Here is a 22,534-nt window from a genome sequence, read left to right on the forward strand (position 1 = left end):
ATAATTGACCGCAGGGTTTCTATTATGAACCGAGGCACTCGGAGAAACTTGTTTAGGGACTTGAGGTTTAGGACAGGCCTGTATGCACCATTCGGTTTTGGAACCAAAAAGAGTGGAATAATAGCCCATTCCCCTTTGGGGAGTAGCTACAGGAACTATAACTCCCTGTAGGAGCATAGATCGTATAACTTTCTGCAATGCCTTTTCCTGATCCATCTGAAGTCCCGTAGGGAAGAATTGATGAGGTCTGAATTGGAAGGAAAGGGCATACCCTTGAGACCACTTCCCTTACCCAAGTGTCTGTTGAAGAAGTCAGCCTCCCACCTTGGGGTCACCCCAAGGAGAGGCCAGCCCCGTCAGGCTGAGAGTTTAGTGTCGGGCTTCGCAGCTGGACGCCTGGTACTCCAAGCCTGCTTCTTGGGCTTTGTGACCTTCTTAGCTCCTGACGGTCTGGGAAAGGACTGAACCTTGACCTTACCCGGAGGATGGAAAATCCAAAAGGACTGAGTTCCAGATCCTGATTGCATTGGGGCCGAAGGTAAACAGGCAGACTTGGCAGCAGCCAGAGTGTCCACGATTTTGTCCAAATCTGGCCCAAATAAGACCTGGCCACTAAAGGGTAAACCTTCTAACCCTTTCTTGGAATCAGCATCCGCTCTCCAAGATCGCAACCAAAGAGCGTCTAGTTGATACTGCAGCCGATGAAATGCGAGATGTTAGGAGACTAACATCCAAAGCAGCCTCATTCACATATGTAGCAGAGTCTCTGAGGTAAGCTACCAGTTCAATTTATTTACTGGTAGCCTCTACAGTCAAGGACGCTTCCAAGGCATTTGCCCAATGTTCCATGGCCCTGTCCACCCATCATATAGCCATAGCTGGCCTGGAGGGGCAGCAAGCCGACCCATCAGGGTAGTTAGTGCTTGTGCAAAACAAGCCCAGGGCGGCTCTTGAGAAGAGCTGGGCCCAGCAGGTAATCCTGCATTTCTGGTACACACAGGGTACACAATCCTCCCACAATAATCTCTCCCTCCTTCTGTCCAGCAAAGCACCTGTTGCAGGACTGTGTAAGGGGGATATCAGCCTGAGCAGAATCACTGCCAGACATAATGAATGTATGTGTCAAACTCCTCAGCTCAGCTTAGGCTCCGCCTTTCACCACTGTGAACTAATTTGATCCCTCAGCAGCAATGTCACCACAAGGGCTAGAGAAAGAGAAATAACAGGAATAGCTAAAATGGCTGACAGAAAGAGTTGTACAGTCATACAGCGCTAGCAACACATACAATGCCAAGAAAACCTGCACTATACTGCACTATTATCAACTAACTAGACCATGTGTTTAGTAGGAATAGTGCTACATACACCGACCTGCTTGGAGCAGGGGTATGTAGTGGGACCCAGGCTCCGCAGCTCCCTGTGAGGCTAGTATTTTATGCACACTAAAATGGCCGCTGGAGGACTCACAGGGAGGAGAGCTGCCTGCAACCGCCAAATCACTGTGGAGGCGTGCAGTGCAGCGGGGGAGGGGCCGGCTGTGCCATACAGGAAAGGTCTGCTCCCCTGGCATGCTATTATAACCCCTGGGTTGCCACAACTTCCGCACGCGGTGACCCCCTATCCTTGGTGGTCTAGTGACAGCGCAGGCACGGCAGGCAGCCTCTTCCCAGGGACCCCCCAGCCATGGTAAGTAAATGAACTGCGATATCAGCGGGCACCCGCCGCAGACGCCCGATGCTTACCTGAATGTCCCCCGTGACGTACGGCCACAGTCCTGGGCTTCTGGGGGCTTTTGCTAGCCAAAACCCACAGACACTTGCCGCAATCCCTAGCACAGTGCCAGCGTCTCGGCGCCAACGTGGTGTCGGAGTGGCAGCATGGGCCATGCTGACCACTCTTGCAGTAAAAAACTATTTTCTGGGCTGTCAACCCAGCCCCTCTTGAAGTGACCCGACTCCGTGCCAAGCACCTATGAAACTGAGGTGCTTTGGCCTGGGGGCGGAGTATAGGAGAGGAACCCGATGCATCCTGGGAGCACAAATTTAACTATTGAGGATCTCGACGACTGACGTCATCAACCTATACACCAAGGTCTCCTGTGGAGCCCTATGGACCCTGCAGTAGAAAGTGGAGCTTAATAGAGGGGAAGTTAACCCCTTTCACAGCTATATCAAGAAAAGTAGACAGACAATAGTGAAAAATAACAAGCACACAGTCATAATCAATGCAATAATAGGCAAATCATGCTCACCAATCCAACCCCATTCAGCTGGATGGAGCTTGACTGTATAACCTAACCTGAGGGAAAGTATACAGGGAGACAGGAGCCAAACCTCTTAGACTAATGGTGGGTACACACTGGGCGATATTACTGAGCGACTGCACGATTACAACATCGTAATCGTACAATCGCTCAGTAATCGTGCACAACATGTCGGAAACGACCAGCGATGCACACTCCCGCTGGTCGTTTCCGACATTGTCCATCGCCTGAACATGCAGCACAATCTGACGACCTCGTCAGGTTGCTGCATGTTGGGGAATGGGGGAGAGAGCCTGGCGCTGAACGATATCGTTAATGATATCGTTCAGCGCCTGTGCTCAATGTCATGAACGACATTGAGCACAGCCTGCCGGGGACACACTACACGATATCGCTCAGGGAGCATATCGTGTAGTGTGTACGCACCATAACTGTAGCCAGCACCTCACTGAAATGGCTGCTGAACATCTGCTTGAAGTAGGAGAGAGGTAGAGGAGTAATCCTGTAGCGGTATTACTCCGTGAGGGATCACACTAAGGGCTGGGGGAGGGGCTAACTAGGAGAGCCTATCTCCTCCTGCTGACAGATGCCCCCTGGCAACGGTCGCCTACAGTTCCGCTGGCGTTCGCTAATTCTTTGGTGATCCGCCAGCACTATAGACCACCCACTGCCCAAGTGCCTGGTGGTCTAGCAGGGGTGCAGCCTTCCCGGGGGTTCCCACTGTCAGCACCGCCGGTGGTCTCCACACCGGCGGTGACAGCCTTGCTTGATGCGGCTCCCTGCATGCAGGGAGCCGTCCTTACCTTGTGCTGCCCCAGGTGTCTGGCTGCAGCTGGGTTCGTCCGTGTGCAGAGAGGACCTGGCTGAAGTAACCAACCTGCTCGCCAGCGCCGCAGAGACACCTGGCGCTGCCTGCTCAAAAAAAAATACAAAGAAATATGAGGCTGCCTCAGCAGCCCCACTAATAGAGGTGCATGCTCCTGTGGCACCAAACTTGCCTGGCCTGCCGGGGGTGGGGTAAAGAGGGGGAGAAGACTGGGCTGCACATCTGTAAGTAATCAACGGTTTGGTGCACAGATTCCACCTGCCAGCCTATACCCAGCGTAGTCCCTGTGTCCCCTATGCATAGGTGAAGAAAAAAGCCTACACAATCAGGAGCATGTGATATTGGGACAGTTTCCCATATATTCAGTTATTTTACATTTACAAAGCTTTATTCTGTTTAAAGATTATCTGCTTTATCATTAAACATCTTAGACCAAGTGCATCACCCAACTTCGCCAAAACATCTGCTACTATGTATGAGAATATAAAAAAAAAAAAAAAAAAGTTAAAAACTATTTAAGATGGCTTTTAATCTCATACTTATACATCCTTATAATAAAGACTGAAAAAATTCCTATCAACACATTTAAGAAAATCAGTTGCTGAAACTGAAACTTTGGCAAATCAGGTCACAAGTCCCCTATATTTGCACCCCTTCCATTGAGTTTGACCCGTTACAATACTTCGAATGCAGAGAGTGATTGTCTTTGTGATCTTATACATGTTCCATTAAAATCTGTTTCTTTAACTATACAGGCAATTCTTTTTACAAAAAAATTAAAATCAAAAGCCAAGCAGGGTAATGCAAAAGATGCGATATGGTAAGAACTTAACTTTGTTATCTCTTTCTACGATGTCCATAAGGTCCACAGGGTGACCTTGGTGGGTGGGGAGGGGGATGTATAGGTGATGCAGCATCATCCGGGCACCGTACGAAGTAATTTTTCTCCCAGGATGCACTTGGCCTCTATACCCCGCCCCCGGGCCAGAGGCACCTCAGTTTCATAGAAAGCCAAAGGTCTGAGGAGGATAAGAAGAGAGCAGAAAGTCTGGAACACACAAGAATCACATTCTCACACAGAAGGAGACTGACCAGAGCGAAGCCCATCTGAAGAACAAGTGCGTCAGGGTGGGTGCTCTGTGAACCCTATGGACTTCGTAGAAAGAGATAACAAAAGTTCTTAACATATCTCTAATTTTTCTTTTTTCCAGTGTCTACTTGGGCAAACTACATTCTCTCATTTTCTACTTCAAGGTCCACAGGGTGACCTTGGGGATGTCCCAAAGCAGTACCTTCAAGGGTGGGGACGCTCCTGTGCAGAGGGGAGAATCCGCCGCCCGAAGGAAGCATCCTGAGAGGCAAAAGGTATCAAAAGCATAATAACGCAAAAAAGTCTAGACAGAACACCACGTGGCCGCCTTACAAAGCTGAAAAGCCAAGGCGCCACGGCAAGCTGCCCACGAAGGACCCACAGGCAGTAGAATGAGCAGTAACAGAGGGCGGCACTGGAAGGCCCTCATGAGTGTAAGCCTCATAGTCATGCGAAGCCATCTAGCCCAGGTCTTGACAAATTATTCTAAAATCTAGGAGCCAGAATGAAAGTGTAGAAGCCAGACCGCCGTCCTCCCAAAAAAATTACTGGAGTGAGGGAGGAGCACAGCTGTGTGTTATGCAATTGTTATACACACTATACTAGTCCACAAAATGTAAGCAGTTGAATGGATATAGAAAAATGGAGGCACCCTCACTGCTCTCCACAGCTCCCACGGGGCCACATTCCTGAGCACCTACCCTCCAGGCAACCATCCCCCACAGACACACTACTGAGGGGGTACCCCCAAAGCAAACCACCGCTCTGCAGCAACATTGCTGTGCAGCTTCCCCCTGGGCAAACAACCTCCCCCGCGGTCACATTACTTAGAGCCCCCAAATCTGACACTCTTCTGGCAGACGCAATAGCCAGAAGAAAAACAGTCTTCACTGTGAGCCATTTGAGAACTACTGAGTCCAGGGGTTCAAATGGCGGGCCCTAAGGACAACAGCCAAACCCCAAGGCGCCATAGGAGGGACGAAGGAAGGCTGAATGCGAAGGACCCGCTGCAGGAAAGTGCAGATATCAGGAAGAGGAGCGATCCTACGCTGAAACCACACTGAAAGGGCAGAGACATGCCTGCCTGCTGGAAAGCCAAAACTCTAGATAACCTGAACACTTATGGTCGTAAACCTCTGAGACAACACCATACAAAGTAGGTATGCTACACCCTTTGGTAAATCTTGGCAGACAGGTTTTCTTGCTCTGAGCATGCTGTTAACCACAGAGCCAGAAAAACCCTTGGACCTCAGGAGGGATGTCTCAAGAGCCACGCGTCAAAAGACAGACGACCCAGGTCCGGGTAAAGGCAAGGAACTTGAGGCAACAGCAACGGAGTGTCTATGGAGGGACTCCGAAGAGCTGAGTACCAGTGATATCTGGGGCACACTGGAGCCACCAGCAGGACAGTGCCTCCTTGTTTGAACTTGCAAAGTACTCGAGGAAGAAGGGAGTTTGGAGGGTAAAGTTACGCAAACTGAAAGGTCCACTCGACTAAGTCTACCAAGAGAGCCTTGGCATCCCTTCTCCTGGACCCGTACAGAGGCAGTTTGTGATTTTGTCAAGAGGCCATGAGGTCCACGTCCGGAAGGCCCCACCTGTCCACTAGGAGCATAAACACTTCTTGGTTAAGAGACCATTCCCCGGGGATGCACGTCGTGACTGCTGAGGAAGTACACTTCCCAATTGAAAACTCCTGGAATGAACACTGCCGATATAGCTCGTAGATGGCCTTCCACCCATGTCAGGATGCGGACACCTCTGACATTGCCGCTGGATTTAGAGTTCCTCCTTGATGGTTTATGCAAGTCAAATACGTGGCGTTGTCGGACTGACCTTGCACAGGTCTTCCGTGAAGTATAAGTCGGGCTTGTTACAGGGCCCTGAAGACTGCCCGAAGTTCCAAAATGTTGAGTGGCAGAGCAGACTCCTCTGCTGTCTACCGTCCCTGAAAAGCGTGGACCTGTCACTGCGCCCCAACCCCGGAGACTGGCGTCAGTAATTAGAAGGACCCAGTCCAGAATCCAAAAAGGGCGCCCCCTGGTGAGGTGGACCATCTACAGCGACCAAGTCAGTGACGACGCACCTCCGGAGAGAGCACCATCGTATATGACCTTATCCGATGGGGTAATCCGACCCACCTGGAGAGGATCAATATCTGCAGAGGCTGGGAATGAAACTGGGTATATTCCACCATGTCAAACGTCGACACTATGGATCCCAGTAACTGCATTGCCAAGTGTATCGACACTCAGCGACTGTGGAGGCATCTGCGCACCCACATCTGCAAAGTGGAGAACATGTTTGCGGTCAGAAAAATCCTTTGCTATTGGGAATCTAACAGAGCCCCCAGATCCGTGCATCTGCAGCACAGATAGTGTGCTGCAGGTGGTGGTGGTGAAGTACCTCTGGAGACCCCTATAACATTAAGAGGTCGTCCAGGTATTGTAATAGGCGGACCCCTGGCAGCCGCAGATGTCCTGCCATTACCGCCATAATTTTTGTAAATGCCCGAGGTGCAGTAGAAAGGCCAAACTGCAGAGCCCGAAACCAGAAATGTTGTGACACAGCAAACCTGAGAAAACTCTGGTGAGCGAAGCAATCGGGATATGCAGATATGTATCCTGCATATCCAGTGACACCATAAAATCCCCAGGTTCCATAACCAGTATGATCGAGCATCCTGAACAAAGGTACCCTGAGGAATTTGTTCAGAGACTTGAGATTGAGGATAGGTCGGTGGGATCCGTTCGGTTTTTGAACCAGAAAGACTGGAATTACCAGTTCCCCTCTGGGATAACGGGACCGGAACAATAACCCCTGCCTGAAGCAAGGACTGTACTGCTTCCTGAATAGCCAAAGCCTTGTCTTTGCTGGACAGGAGGCCTGTGCAGTAGAACTGATGGGGAGGCCTTCTGCGGAAGGAGAGGGCGTACCCCTGAGAGACCACTTCTCACCCAGGTGTCTGTGGTAGTCTGACACCAGTATTGGGCAAACTGAAGAAGTTTGCCTCCCACCCTGGGATCATGCTTACCAGCCAGACATCGCGCACACCAAGCTCGTTTCTTGGGCTTGGTAGTTTTTTTAGTGGTTGACTGCCTAGGAAAGGACTGAGTTTTAACTTTCCCTGGGGTCAGATAGGACGAAAACCGAGACCCCGAGGGAGCAGGAGCAAAAGGCAGACAAACCGGCCTAGGCGCTGCCAATATATCCACGGTTTTGTCCAAATACGGTGCAAACATGACTACTGTTATAAGGTAAACTAGGCCCTTTTTGGAGTCCACACCGGCCCTCCAAGAGCGAAGCCACAGAGCAGCGAGCTGCAATGGAAAACCTAGCATTCAACAAGTTGACATCCAAGGCAGCCTCGTTAATATAGGTAGCTGAATCTCGTAGTTTACCCACCAGATTCAACTGCTCCCTGGTCGCATCCGAAGACAAGGACCTGTCCAGGTTGTTTGCCCAACATTCCATAGCCCGAGCCACCAAGCAGATAGCCATGGCTGGTCTGCACGCTTCACCTGAAAGGGTGTGCAGTCCAGAAATCTTTCCCATATACTCTATTTAATGTGCTTTATTGCACACCTGAGGTAAAGGAGATGCCCTCAGTCTGGATTAGCACCCCTACCTTATTGGTTTAAAAGCATGGAGTCTTGTAATGAATATGCACACTAGTAATAGGCACAATTCTAGGTAAGTCCTACAAGTTTTATATACTGTAGTGCAACTTTGGTTCATTTTTGGGGCGTGGGTCCCCCTGGATTGCCTTTGTTGATCTGTTTCAGGGCACCGCATTATAACACATTTTTCTTTTATAACACATTTTAACCCTTCACTGTTTGTTTATTATATATGTACCTCACTTTTTATTTTCATTCTTTATATGCAGCAGTAGCTGCTCCTAACTATCTCTTTCACACTGCACTTTTCTTACTATGGCGGTGCCCTGGGGTGGCTTAGCTGGGCTAGTTTGGGGGTGTCCTGCGCTCTTGATTTGAATCGTAGTATGTTAGGGACCTACCCTACAGAGGTTACCTGGATATGGTGGGTAGGCCCATAACCTTGGCCAAGATTATGCTAAATATCTCTATTGATTGCAAAATTGTATTGCATTTATATATTAATAATTTGGAGTTGTGCACCTGAGATTTGTCTGTTTTTGTGCCTGCAATTTGTCTCATCAGGTAGCACCTCCCATTATATATATATTCAGGGTGTGCAGTCCAGAAATCTTTCCCATATAGGGAATAAATGGATGTCAGGCAAACCTCCATCTTCCTATCTGTAGAATCCTTCAGGAACGACATGGAAAGCATAGGGAGTGTCGCGCTTTTAACCAAGCTCGTTACATGGGAATCCACTGCCGGTCAAGTCCTCGGCAAAAGGGTAAGTATAGGCCAGACACATCTGCGGCTGGTAACGCTTTCCAGGTGTTTTCCAAGCCACCTCCAGCTGGTCAGATAAAGGAAATATAGCCGCAGTCGCCTTTATGTCCTTGAAATATGCATGCTGGGGACTTAGGTGCTGAAGGTTCATCCTCCTCTATGACCAAGGCTGCCCGGACAGCTTGTATCAGACCCGAATTATATATTTTTGATTTGGTGTCTACCTCACGTGTAGAGGATTCAGAGTCAGATTCATCCGGGAGCACCCCATCATCATACAGAGTAGATTGAGACGGCAAAAATCTATGGGAAGCATCCCCCTGCCGCACCTCAGCCAAACTTTACACCCATACAGGTGTTCTCCCCTCCGTATGTTAATATGATTCCCACTGCGTTACAGTCTGCTGAAGCAGGCTCTGAGAGGGCAGAAGCTGCTGCTGTATGAACCCTAGTGGGGAAAACACAGGAGGGGCAGCTAAACGTCCCACAATGGCCGCAAGTGGGGTTCCTGCGGAGTGGCAGACACTGCAGAGGGACCTGAAGGAGCATAACACCTCAAACATAATCCCTCAAGTACCATGTCTCCCACCCCTAATTCCGCTGTACACTTTTACATGACAGCTGGGTGGGAGCCAAATTTGGCATATCACTTTCACTACCAGACATGGTGAAGAGGATACCAATATACTGTATGTGACCCACCACACAGAATAACAGACTGAGGCTGCACCCTGACAACACTTGTATTAGGGCTCAGTGAGAAAAAGACACAGGGAAAGGTAAAATGACTGACAGATTTAGAAAGTGAAACTCAGACAGACAGCCCTAGCATAAAGTCACATACAATGCAGACCACCACCTGCACTTAACAGCACTACCAATACACTACAGAGACTTAAGGCACACATCCACTTAGCAATAATACTGAGCGATGGAACGATTACGACATCGTAATCATGCAATCTCTTGGTAATCGTGCACAAACCATGCACTTTTATGTTGGAAACGACCAGCGATGCCTGCTTCCGCTGGTCGTTACAGACATCAGTCATCGCACGAAAATGCTGTACGACCTGACGATAACGTCAGGTTCAGCATGGTATTGGATTGATGCGTTTACACTGAACGTTCAGTGTAGGCACAGTGCAGACTGACAGACGACTGCACAATTACAATGTCGTAATCATGCAGTCGTTTTGATGTCTGCAAGTGGATGTGTGCAGTTAAGAGTCTGGTAGGATATAGTGCTACATACACTGACCAGGTATGTAGGGGGTCCCGGAGCTCCGCACCGCCTGTGTGATCTGCGACTCAGCCAGGAGAAAAAGGCCACCGCAGACCTCTGAGGGGGCGGATCCGGAGGAGGAGAGCTGCCACAGTCCAGCCAGACCGCGGTGGAAAGGCGCGTTGTGCAGTGGGGAGGAGCCAGCTGTTGAACAGGTAAGGCAGCCTTTCCTGGCCAGCATTTAACCCCAGGGACGCTGGAGCATATCCAGAACGCTGCAGCCCGCTGTCCTTGGTGGCCTAGTGGAAGCGCAGGACTCAGTGCCTGGCTCCACTTGCTGTCACCACCAGGGAGTCCCCAAACCTGAGGCAAAAAAGACTGCGCGCCGCTTACCTGAATCCCCGTAGTGCCTGGCCACAGTCCAGGGATCCTCCAGGGTCCCTGCTAGCGGAGACCCATCGAGATCCCGGATCCGTACTGGCGTCAGCGGGGTGACGGAGCGGCAGCGCGGACGTCCCCTGGACTGTCCACACAAGAAATTAAACTAGTTTAAAACCAAACTTTTCAGGGGCTGTCATCAGCCGCCCCACGTAGTAGTGACCCAACTAAAATGAGGTGACTATGGCCCGGGGTATAGAGGAAGGCCAAAGTGTGCCCTGGGAGAAAAATTCACTGTATAAGGTGCCTGGTGCCCCGATGACCCGCCTTACCTGTCCCCTTAGAATAATAATACAGAATAATTTAAAGAGAGCTAACACATTGCAAACATCTCTTACTGCAAGCTACATCCCGCTAGCAGAACCAAGCACAAACAATGGCAGCAAGGGATTCTTCCATTGTAACCACTGCAAAGGATGTACAACATTGGAAAAGGTAACAACGAAAGGGATACACAGTTTCCTATCAAAAGTAACAAATAAGGAATATACGGTGAAAGAACATCTAACTTGCAATACAGAAGGAGTAATATATTTGCTACAATGTGACTGTGGACTTCAATATGTGGGCCGCACGAAAAGAAAGTTCAAAATTAGAATATGTGAACATATCAATAACATCAGGAAAGGCTTAAGAACACTGAGCGTCTCTGACCATTTCTTCATTAAACACAACAGTAATCCTAAGGGGTTAAGATTCATGGCTATACAGAAAATAGAAGATTGGAGAGGGGGGAATTTTATACAACGAATGTCCAAAAAAGAAACACAATGGATTTATGAACTGAAAACTTTGCATCCCGGAGGACTCAATATAGATTTTGAACTGAGTTCATTTTTAACTAGTGCTTAATAACCTGTTTTTATACATCCTGTGGTCCACTATTTATTATTTTTACTTCATTCTATTTTATTTTATTTCATTACATTTAATTTTTTTATATGCATTTCCAAATTTTTATTTTCAAAAAAAAAAAAAAAAAAAATTTATTTTATTTTCATTTTTACATAGTTATCTTATTTTTTATCTATACCATTATCAAACTTGTCGTTACCAATTCATTTATCTATATAAGCATTATGCTATTTTTAATTATTAGTTTCATTTAGTCAGCAATTAGGCTGATATATAGTTTTTGCTTCTAATAAAGTTTTTTTTTTTTTTTAAATCTATCACACAGCTGCATTAACTTGCAGTAATTGGTGCAATCAGCATAGTATAATTAAAGCAACGACCAACAGCCTGGCTTCCTTGAAAAAGTCCATTGTGGATGAAACATGTTGGAGCCCAGACCACTACCCAAGCCACCTTTCATCAATAGAGCCAGAGGCCAGAAAGATTGCCGGAGGCACAGCGGAGATCGCTGCATGCTGAGCAGCAACCCCCGCTAACAGACTGGGTACAGTCCGCTGACAGCAGAGTGGGAGCGAGTACAGCATCAAGCAGCACATGTTCACCAGCAACAAAGGACAAACGCCGCTTTTAGGGTAAGATAGGGACAGTTACCGGTTTGCACTGCACCAAAGCAGCGGGCACCTATCATTCCCACAAAAGGAGTGTAAACATTTATGCTTAAATATCACTGGTACTTTATCAATTTCATTTAATTTTGCACTAGCCACATTTAGTTTTTGTTGTTTGATATTATTTTTATTTTATTTTATCTTCATTTCTATTCAAAGTAACTCATCCTCTTTTCTTCTTTTTAATTTTATTTAAGTATTTACATACCTCCTTTTTATTTGTTCGTTTGGTTTGCAGTTTGATTATTTATTTATTCATCTTTCTGTGGACCAGCAGGTATCAATAGTAATTAGTACATCCGAATCCCAAAAAAAAAAAAAAAAGCGCTTCTTGCATTAACCATGTTTTCAGGATATTCTTAGTCTACTTGGTGGAGTCAGTAACTATCCTACCAGTTCCAAGACAAACCCACATAACGAACTATTAGGGGGTGTGTGAAGGCTTAAACATTTAACAAGGTACTCTTCAAATCTAGGAGCCAGCTTAAATATAGGAGGAAATAAAAAAATTATGTAAAATCTGCTAATGTAATACACCTAGCCCCACCCATATTTTTTCCCTACAGCTAAGGCTTCTTAAGAAACATCACCCCATTCAATACACTTCTCGATTCTCCATCCTTCTTGTCTCTCTGCTATACCCACCTAGTTGCTTCTCTATGCTCCCTTCTCAGACCCACTTATGTTCCAAATTAACATCCCATTTAGCAGTTATATATTCAGCACCCTGCTCACACTCTCCTGTTTCAATATAAACCACCCTCACCACCTCCATTTTTAAGTAATGTTAAGCCCTACATTTAGTCTATAAATGTTGAACCTGTATGTACCCTTATTCTGTAAACACAGCTTGTACAGTTAGGTAACAAAATTAGATGCTTGGTGGTCATCCTCGAACACAAGATTTTGAAGTATACTTACATGCATATGAACTTTTAACATTCTCTTGTGAATCTGGCTCCTGAATTTAAAGAAAAATTAAAGGTTAGTTTTGTGCAACATAAAAAACGTTACAAATAACAGACTAATAGAACAATAAACCACTTTACACATCTGTAAAAAGTATTCCCTCAGCACTCAGAATAAAATCAGCAAAAAGCTTTGAAAAAGAACATGGTGGTAGATAATTCAGAGATCTCGCTTGCATATATTTGCAAAAAAATGTGTAAGCCTCCAGGCCACATCATGGCTTCTGATACTGGAGGATCCCTAATATTTGCTCAAAGTCTGGGGTGCAGAACCCCAAAAGCCGGCGAACTCCAGCCACTCTAGGGAAGCACACCAGTGAAAGACTAAAGTGTTTAGTGTTAATAAGAATAAAGCAAAAACTGCGGGTTAATAGGAGATATATAAGTGAAAGGTGTAATTACAAATCAAACTGTAAAAATGTTTTTGGGATCAAGTTCATGGTCATGGCAATGAGGGACTTTGCAATGAATTGAAATTTATCTGATCACTCTTCATGACATTCTGTAGTATATGCAACTGTCATCATCAAAAGTGAAGCAGCAGACTTTGTGAAAACCAATACTTGTGTCACTCAAAACTTTTGGCCATGGCTGTATATAGCCATTTCCAAAAAACAAAATACAGCTCTGAAATTGTATTCCTTCCCACTGAAATACAATCAAAAAAATAGACCTTTCTTAAAATCTGGCAATTAACTTTGGGATTAAATTTCAGACATAAGGAAGTGAGGTAGGTAAATAGTTACATGACAACAATGTAGCTTGAAATGTGCTGAAAATAATGATTTTTTGATCCCAGCTTTCTATGACTTTTCAGAGCTGAAATATTGCATTTACCCCAAAAGTCAGCAACAGTGAAAACTGTCATACGCCATGATACAAAAATGGTCCAATCTTCATAGGAAGGTAAATAAAGTAATGATGGTTTCTGACTACTAACTTACAGGGGTCATTACACAAAATAAATGTAAAATATGGTCAAGCAACCAATTAATTTAATTCTGGACCATTTAATATGGATTGACCCTGCAGTCAGGTATTCCTAGTGAAGCCTATCGAATGCATTCTCTGCATCTAAAGAAAGCAACAATGGTTCACCAGTGGTGATGAAAGCCTCCACAAAGTCAATAACACCTAGTATTGTCTATGGTTTGCCGGCCAAGAACGAAACCCACCTGGTCCTGATTAATTCGGAAAGGGAGCAATGGACTCAATTAGCTATAAGTTTGGCAGAGTTTAACATCAGAATTTAATACTACTATTGGGAGATAATTAGGAATCAAGGTAGGGTTCTTCCCTGTTTTAGAGAACGCCAATATCCTCGCTTCCAGCATCTCTTTGGGAAAAAACCCTGCTCAGAGACCTCGTTGAAAAAGTCAAACCAAAATAGGGGTTAGCGTATCCTTAAACTCCTTATAAAATTTAAGGACCAGGGTCTTTATATAAGGGTAGAGTCAATAACCACACCCACCTCTTCTGCTGACCGTGGTTCATCTAAAGCAGGGGTAGGGAACCTTTTTTCTGCCGAGGGCCATTTTGATATATATATAACATTTGCTGGCCCAGTGCAGGCCACGCCCCCTCCACGTGACATCACACGGGAGTGGGGCCACAATCGCCACTGATTACAGCAATGCCCAGAGCATCCTGAAGATGGTCTGCGGAGCTGTAAGGGCAACGGTGTGACCATCTGAAGCGTCCTAAGGACGCTCCAGGCGGAACTGCTGCATAGATTCGGGCTGTAGGGTCCCATTCTATGCACCCTGCTAGCCACATGAGGCTAGCAGAAAAAAAACCTGAGGGCCACACCAAATTATTCCGCGGGCCTTATACAGCCCCCGGGAAGGAGGTTCCCCATCCCTGATCTAAAGATTGAGCAGATGTTTAATCCGACAAAGGTAACTACAGTATTTAGAAATATCCATCGGAGTTGGCTGTGGTACTTGGGGATCCTCTGACAAGTTAGAATTTGGAAAAGTAATCTGCGAATGCATTCGCTATTTCCAGAGGATCAGTATTTTAGTTCCTACAGTATTAAAAACAGCTCGAATCTTCTACCTTCGCCCTCAACTTCCGCACTAATAATCTCCCGGGCCCTATTGCCATAAACAAAATTTCTGTTTCAATTTAAAAATAGTTTTATGCACCTCCTTTAGGGCCAATATATTCCATTCTTCCCAGGTCTTCAGTTCGCGATATAATTTACCATTGAGAGAAGAGATCTTTATGTCTAGATTCCAGATCTGACAATTTAAGTTCCAGATCCGCTTGATGTTTAATAGAGGCCTTCTTAAGTCGTGCAGCAGATTGAATTGCGGAACCTAGTGAAACTGCTTTTGAGGAGCACCGGAATGCAAACAACGATGGTTTATTGGTCTCTGAATATATTGTGTCTGAAAAATATTTTGTTTAGTCACAAGGAAGCCAGGGTCTGGGAGTGGTTTTAATTAAATCTACATTCCAAAACAATACAAGAGCTGAATGAACAGCAGGATAGAAGTTTTCATCTGCTGCAACGTCCATTTATCAGCAAGAGCTAATTAGATCTGCAAAAAGGAGCGTTGTACATGTGAGTAAAATGTATAGTCTCTAGATGAGGGATTCTTTGCCCTCCAAATATCATAGCTCATACTAAAAAACACTAAATAAATAAATGAGACTGATCAGATAGTTTAAGGACGTAATTTACATGAAGGGTAGATTTATCCATAGCCGAATCTAGGATCATATTAAAGTCCCCCAAAATGATCCTGTACAATCTTTTTGGAGGGTAGTACAAAATTTCCTACAGAATAAAACTTTTATGGAATTGGCGTAAATACAGGTTGAGTCTCCCATATCCAAATATTCCGAAATACAGAATATTCTGAAACAGAATTTTTTTGGCTTGACAGATAATGAAACCTTTGATTTTTGATGGTTCAATGTACGCAAACTTTGTCTAAGGCACAATTATTAAAAATATTGTATAAAATTACCTTCAGGATGTGTGTATAAGGTGTATAGAACACAAATGCATTCTGTGTGTATATTTGGGTCCCATTCCCAAGAATATTTCATTATAAGCAAATATTCGAAAATACGGGATTATACAGTTATCCAAAATATCCCATGTCCCAAGCATTTTGGATATCGGAGACTCAACCTGTAGTAGCAATTAAAGCGACCCGATCCTCCAGTTTCCCAATCAGAATTAGAAAGCAGCCATTAGGATCTGGAATAGGTTCAAACACAAAATTACAAGTGTGCTCAAACAAAATGGCCACACCAGCCTTTTTCTGAAGGCCATTAGACATAACAGTGAGAACAATGAGTCAAAAAATTTAGGAGGTGACAGATAAAATGTGTTTCCTGAACCGCAACTATGTGCGCTCTAGAAAATATATTATAGAGCAAGTCAACTCTTATTAGGTGAATTTAAACTTTTGACATATAAAGACAATAGTTTAACCATTGCACCAAGCAAAACCAGCGATCTGAACACATATGGACTTGGAGAAATATAACAAAGCTACAGACTTTGTACCCAATCTGGAAAAAAAATAGGGAGACAAACACTACTATAGAAACAAAAAAAGTGTAAAAAGAAAAACCGAAATAGCACCCGAAAGGGGCTAGAGAAGACCACCTCCAGATGTGGCACAGAGAGGAAATAGGGGGTAGCGGCCTCTCCCCACCACTCTCTTTCCCCACCACTGTACATATAACAGTTTTGAAACATTGTAGAACATTGTAGTAAATAACATTAATAAGAAAACACCAGCTAACCAAAAAGGAGAGTTATGGTAGACTTACCTTTAACTCTTTCTACGAAGTCCATAGGCTCCACAAGGGAGACTATGGGGGTATAGGTGGTGGTTAGGAAAACTGGACACCAACAATTAAAGCTTTTCTGTCCCAGGATGTTCTGGTCCTTCCCCCCTATACCCCGCCCACAGCAAATTCAGTTTTGTCAACAAGCCCAAGGCAGGAGCAACATAGGATAGATGGAAGACTGGTACACAAGAATCACACTCACACAATATAAAGGAAACAGGTGACCAAGAGAAGAAACCCATAGAAGCCAGGTGCGTCAGGGCGGGTGCCCTGTAGACGCCTATGGACTTCGATAAAGAGTTAAAAGTCTACCACAACTCCTCTATCTTCAGGGTCCATAGGGCTCCACAGGGGAGACTATGGGGATGTCCCAAAGCAGATGTTAAAGGGCGGGACGCTCCCGAGCTGGGAGGAGAATCAGACACCCAAAGGAAGCATCCTGACAGGTAAAGGTATCAAAGGCATAGAACCTAAGAAAGGTGTGAGCAGAAGACCATGTGACCGCCTTCCATAGTTATTAGGCAGATGCACCACAGCGGGCTGCCCACGAGGGACTCACAGAGCGAGTAGAATGACAGTATCCGGCACAGGAAGGCCAGCTTGCGTGTAAGAATGTGAAATGGTCATGCGAAGCCATCTGGCCAGAGTGTTAGCTGGCCAACCCTTCTTGTGGAATCCATATAGGACATAAAGGTAATCAGTTATCCTGACTGAACCAGTAGGGTCCACGTAGATCCTCAGAGCACGGACCACATCTAAGGAGGCCTCACCTACCGAGATGTCTGGTGATTGGAAGGCCGGAACTACAATTCCTAATTACTACGACCACCTTGGGAAGGAAGCCAGGGCAAGTTCGAAGCACAGCCCTGTCCTGATGAAAGATCAGAAAAGGAGAGCCACAGTAGAGCGCCCCCAAATCTGACACCCTATGGGCAGACGTGATAGCCAGAAGAAAAAGCATCTTTGCAGTGAGCCATTTGATGTCTACCGAGCCCAAGGGTTCAAACTGTGGTCCCTGAAGTGGAGAACCACTGACAAATCCCATTAAGCCACAGGAGGGACAAAGGGGAAGACACCCTGAAGGAAGGTGTAAACATATGGCTGTGGAGCAATTTTGCGCTGGAACCAGATGGATAGAGCAGAGACGTGCACTTTAAGAGAGGCCAGGCGGAGTCAGAGATCCAATCCAGCATGAAAGTAGGCAAGGATCCAAGATACCTGAAAAGCCTAGAGGGTCATAGCTTCTGGTAGCACACCACTGGAAGTATGTATGCCATACCCAGTGATAGATCAGGGCAGAGGCCAGCTTACGCGCTCTGAGAATGGTCTGGGCCAAGCCGGAGCTACCAATATGGATTCCATATATGATTAAGAGGGAGTCTGATTTCCTGATAAAGCCAGTGCGGTCCACGTAGATCTTCAGAGCACGGACAATATCCAAAGAGGCCTCACCTGCCGAGAGGTCTGATGATTAAAAGGCCGGAACCACAATTTCCCCATTAATGTGGAAACGAGAAACCACTTTGGGAAGGAAGCCCGGACGCTTTCTAAGAAAGGCCCTGTCCTGATGAAAATTAAAAATGGGGAGCGTCAGGAAAGCACCCCTAAATCAGATACCCTGTGGGAACATGCTATAGCCAGAAGAAAAGTCTTTGCAGTGATCCACTTGACACCCACTGATTCCAAGGGTTCGAATGGAGGTGCTTGAAGTGCGTGGAGAACCACTGACAAATCCAACGGAGCCACAGGAGGGACAAAGGGAGGTCTGAACATCCGGAAGAGGAGCAATTCTGCACTGGAACCAGATGGACAGAGCAGACGCGTGCACTTTTAGAGATGCTAGGTGGAGTCCCACGTCCAGTCAAGCCTGAAGAAAGGCAAGTATTTTAGAAAAACTGAAAACTTTAGTGTTAGTTTCTAGGAGCACACTACTGGAAATATGTATGCCATACCCTGTGATAAATCCTGGCCAAGGCCAGTTTACAAGCTCTGATCATGGTCTGGTCACAGAGCTAGAAAATCTATCAGACCTTAGGTGGGATGTCTTAAGAGCCAAGCCGTTAAAAACAGGCGGGCCAGGTCCGGACATAGACAGGGAGTCCCTGTCTGGGACAACAGGTCTGGTCGTAGAAGAAGTTGAAGAGTAACGTCTATGGAGAGACTTTGAAGGTCGGAGTACCAATAGCGACTGGGCCAAGCTGGAGCTACCAACAGGACTGTGCCCCATTTCTGTTTGCGTTTCTAAAGAACTTGAGGAAGAAGGGATATTGAAGGGAAGAGGTACGCCAACTGGAAGGTCCACCACAGATAATGCGTCCATGAAAGCCGCATTTGGGTCCCTTGTCCTTGCTCCATACACAAAGTTTCTGGTTGTATCTTAATGCCATGAGTTCCACATCTGGTAGACCCCATTTTTCCACCAGAAGCTGAAACACTTCTGGATGTAGAGACCACTCTCTGGCATGCACGTCGTGACGGATGAGGAATTCAGATTCCCAAATGAGAATTCCTGGGAGGAACACTGCGGAGATAACTGGGAGTTGGCGCTCGGTCCATGTGAGAATGCGGGTCACCTCTGCTATTGCTGCCCGACTTCGAGTGCCGCCTTGGTGATTGAGGTAGGCCACTGCAGTGGCGTTGCCGGACTGTACTGGTCTGCTCTGAAGAATATCCTGAGCCCGAAAGCTCTGTAGATGGCTTGGTTCTAGGAGTTTGACTGGAAAGACTGCCATGGCTGGAGTCCAGCAGCCCTGGAAGTAGTGCTGGCTGGTCACCACTCCCCACCCGCGGAGGCTTGCATCCGTGGTTAGGAGTACCCAGTTCAGGATCCAAAAAGGATGTCCCTTGTTTAAGTGGGACGTCTGTAGCCACCAGACTAGGGACAGGTGAACCTCCGAGGAGAGACTCACCATCATCTGGGATCTGAGCAGAGAGGCAGCCCGTTCCACCTGGAGAGGATCAGGTGTTGTAGGGGCCTGGAGTGAAACTGAGCGAACTCCACCATGTCGAAGGTGGACACCATGGATCCCAAGGTCTGCATTGCAGAATAAATTGACACTTGGCGACTGTGTAGTAGTCTACGCACTTGGTGCTGTAATACCCAGATATTTCTGTCGTTAGAAAGTTTCTCTGAACCTGAGAGCCCAGGAAGGCTCCCAGATGTACCACTCTTTGAGAAGGTGTCAAGGAAGACTTTTTCCAGTTGATCAGCCAACCGTGTGTTTGTAGAAAGGCAATGGTTAACTGTAGTTGGCAGTGAAGAATTTCTGGGGAGCTGTCCAACAGCAAGAGTTAGGCCGCCATAACTGCCATGATCTTGGTAAAGACCAGAGGAGCCGTTGAAAGGCCAAAAGGGCAGAGCCTGAAATTGGTAATGTTGCTGTAGTATAGCAAACCGGAGATATTATTGATAAGGCGGCAGATATAGGTACAGGTGGGTAAGCATCCTGAATGTTTAGAGACACCATAAAGTCCCCAGGCTCCAAAGCCAGGATAATAGAGTAGAGGGTTTCCATACAAAACCTGGGCACCCTGATAAACTTGTTCAGAGACTTGAGGTTGAGGATAGGCCGATGAGACCCGTTGGGCTTCTCAACTAAGAAAAGGACAGAATAATAGCCCTTGTCTCGCTGTGAGGAGGGGACCAGAATTATTACTCCTGAGAGCAGTATGGACGGTATTGCAATCTGGAGCAGCAGAGAATTGCTTGGGTCCGATGGAGGTCCTGTGCAAAAGAACTGCTGGGGCGGGGGTTGCCTCAAAAAGGAGAGGGCATATCCGTAGGAGACCACTTCTCTTACCCAGGAGTCTGATGTGGTCTGACGCCAGAACTGGGCGAATTGGAGAAGTCTGTCTCCCACCCTGGGAATCCCCAGAGAGGCCCGTCCCATCAAGCTGAGGGCTTGTCCCCAGATTTGGCAGGTGGACGTCTTGTCGCCCATGTCTGTTTGGGCTTAGGCTTGGAGTTGGAGTTGATGCCTGATGCCTTGGAAAGGACTGACTTCTAGCTTTTCCTTGAGGGTGAAAGGACCTAAAGGATGACATCCGAGAGTTTGTATTATATGCCAAGGGCAGGAACGTCGCAGTCTTAGAAGCTGCCAAGGTAGTCACAATTTTGCCCAATTCTGGGCCAAACAGGATATCCACAGAATAAGGCAGAAACTCCAATGCCTTTTTGGAGTCCAAATCTGCCTTCCCATAAGCATAGCCAAACAATACGGTGGGTTACTAAAGTGGAGGCAGATGTCTTGGAAGCTAGGAGAGCCGTATACAGAGTTGCTTCACCAAAATAGGAGACTGCATCTCTAATGTGAGATATGTAAGGCAGCTGTTCCCTCGAAGTGTCAAAGAAGAATGTCTCCTCTAGGGCCTCTGCTCAACTCTCAATGGCTTTAGCCACCCAGGCCATAGCTCTAGCAGGACGGATTTTAGACAAGTGTCCATCCTTCTATGAATAGTCTCCTTTAAGGAGTTTGCAGTATAGATAGGTAAGGTAGCATTCTTGATCACACGTGTCACATGGGAATCCACTGCTGGGAGACCTTCCCATTTAGTCCTATCAGTGAAAAAGAGGGTAAAAGGAACTTAAACGTTTAGGCAGTAGAAATCTTTTACTGGGCATTTTCCATGCCTCACTCATATGATCATATAGCTACCTTTTGACGCTTAAAATACTGGCTCTTTTGCCTTAGGAGAGTGTTCTGCCTTTTCTATTTGAAGAATAGTTTTAACAGCTCTCACAACAGCAGGTATATTTAGTGTAGAGGGCGGCTCTTCTCCTGAGAAGTAGGAGAGAGAGGTCTGCGTCTTCTGCCTCCCCAGATAATTCAGAATCTGATAGCTGGGTGGACTGGGAAGATAACAGCACGCTTAGGTTTACAATACCTTTTGCAGCATTTGTTGAAAGGCTGTAGAGGTATCCGCCAGACTCTGCAGGTAGAAAGTACTTCTACCCATGTGGGAGGCAAAGGATTTGCAGGGAGTACCTGCTGTGGCCATCCCATAGGGGAAGCTACCACAGGGGCCGCTAGGTGGACTGCAATTTTTACCAGAACCTGTGAAAAAGTAGCCCAGGGTGGGTCCTGAGGAGAGGACACTGAGGCTGATGGGCCCGGGGCAGTATAACAAGATGCACAAAGACCAACCTGAATGAGGTCCTCTAAAGCGAAGCCTGCTGAGCACGACTTACAAGACAACAGAGTGGAAGCAACAGGCTAATAGAGAACAGGTGCGCAGTATTGTCTGTGTAAGAATTAGTTGTGCTACTGAGCTGCCACACTAAGTGGGACCTGCAACCCACAAAAATAGCAAAATGGAAAAAGAAAAAAGTGCAGCGCTAGTAGACAATAACAATTAAAACACAATGTTTGTTATTCTTACCTCTGCCAGACATAGCTGCAAAAATAATGTAACACAATCTGGCACAGAGCAGTGAGCAACCCAGATGTATGTGCAATATGGCACAGTGTAGTGCGAATCAGCGATATATAGTATGTAATAGCCCTCACAAATATGAGCTGTGAGGTACAATTAACCCCCTATACCTTAGTAAGCCAGGGTGATAATAGAATCAGGAAAGGTATAAGCTGACCGTAATAGGAAAAAGAAACCAGACAGCAGCGCTAGAACAAGTCACATACAATGCAGAATCGACAATATACCTGCAGTGGGCACTAAAATCAACTACACAGACTGCAGTGGCTAGTAGAATATAGCGCTGTATAAACCTGGCTGTTGAGAGAGGTATACAAGAACACTGGACCCTGCAATCCCGGAGACCTGAATGCAGAAAATTGCTTCGCTCCCAGGATCCATCCTCCTTAAAACCTGCCCCCGTGGCACCTCAGTTTGTAAGTAGCCAAAGGCCGGAGGAAAAAAAAGAGAAGTTAGACTGGAAAACTCGAGAATCACACAGAGAAGGAGATGGGGAACCGATGACCGGACATATAGTTCATAGGAACCCAGGTGCATCAGGGTGTGTGCCCTGTGGACCCTATGGAC

General features: G+C 46.4%; 1 protein-coding gene across 5 annotated transcripts in view; it reads right to left on the minus strand.

The window, feature by feature from the left end:
* DDX4 (DEAD-box helicase 4) overlaps window positions 1–22,534 on the minus strand; it is a 366,926-nt gene that overhangs the window by 275,296 nt on the left and 69,096 nt on the right. For all 5 annotated transcript variants that reach the window (XM_088469409.1, XM_088469406.1, XM_088469405.1 and 2 more), the window contains exon 3: window positions 12,672–12,711. In XM_088469409.1, the coding sequence (XP_088325535.1) occupies window positions 12,672–12,711 (40 nt within the window). The remainder of the gene's footprint in view (window positions 1–12,671; window positions 12,712–22,534) is intronic.

Source organism: Taudactylus pleione, unplaced genomic scaffold, assembly GCF_031769625.1.
Source record: "Taudactylus pleione unplaced genomic scaffold, aTauple2 ptg000092l, whole genome shotgun sequence".
In the NCBI taxonomy this organism is placed as follows: Eukaryota; Metazoa; Chordata; class Amphibia; order Anura; family Myobatrachidae; genus Taudactylus; species Taudactylus pleione.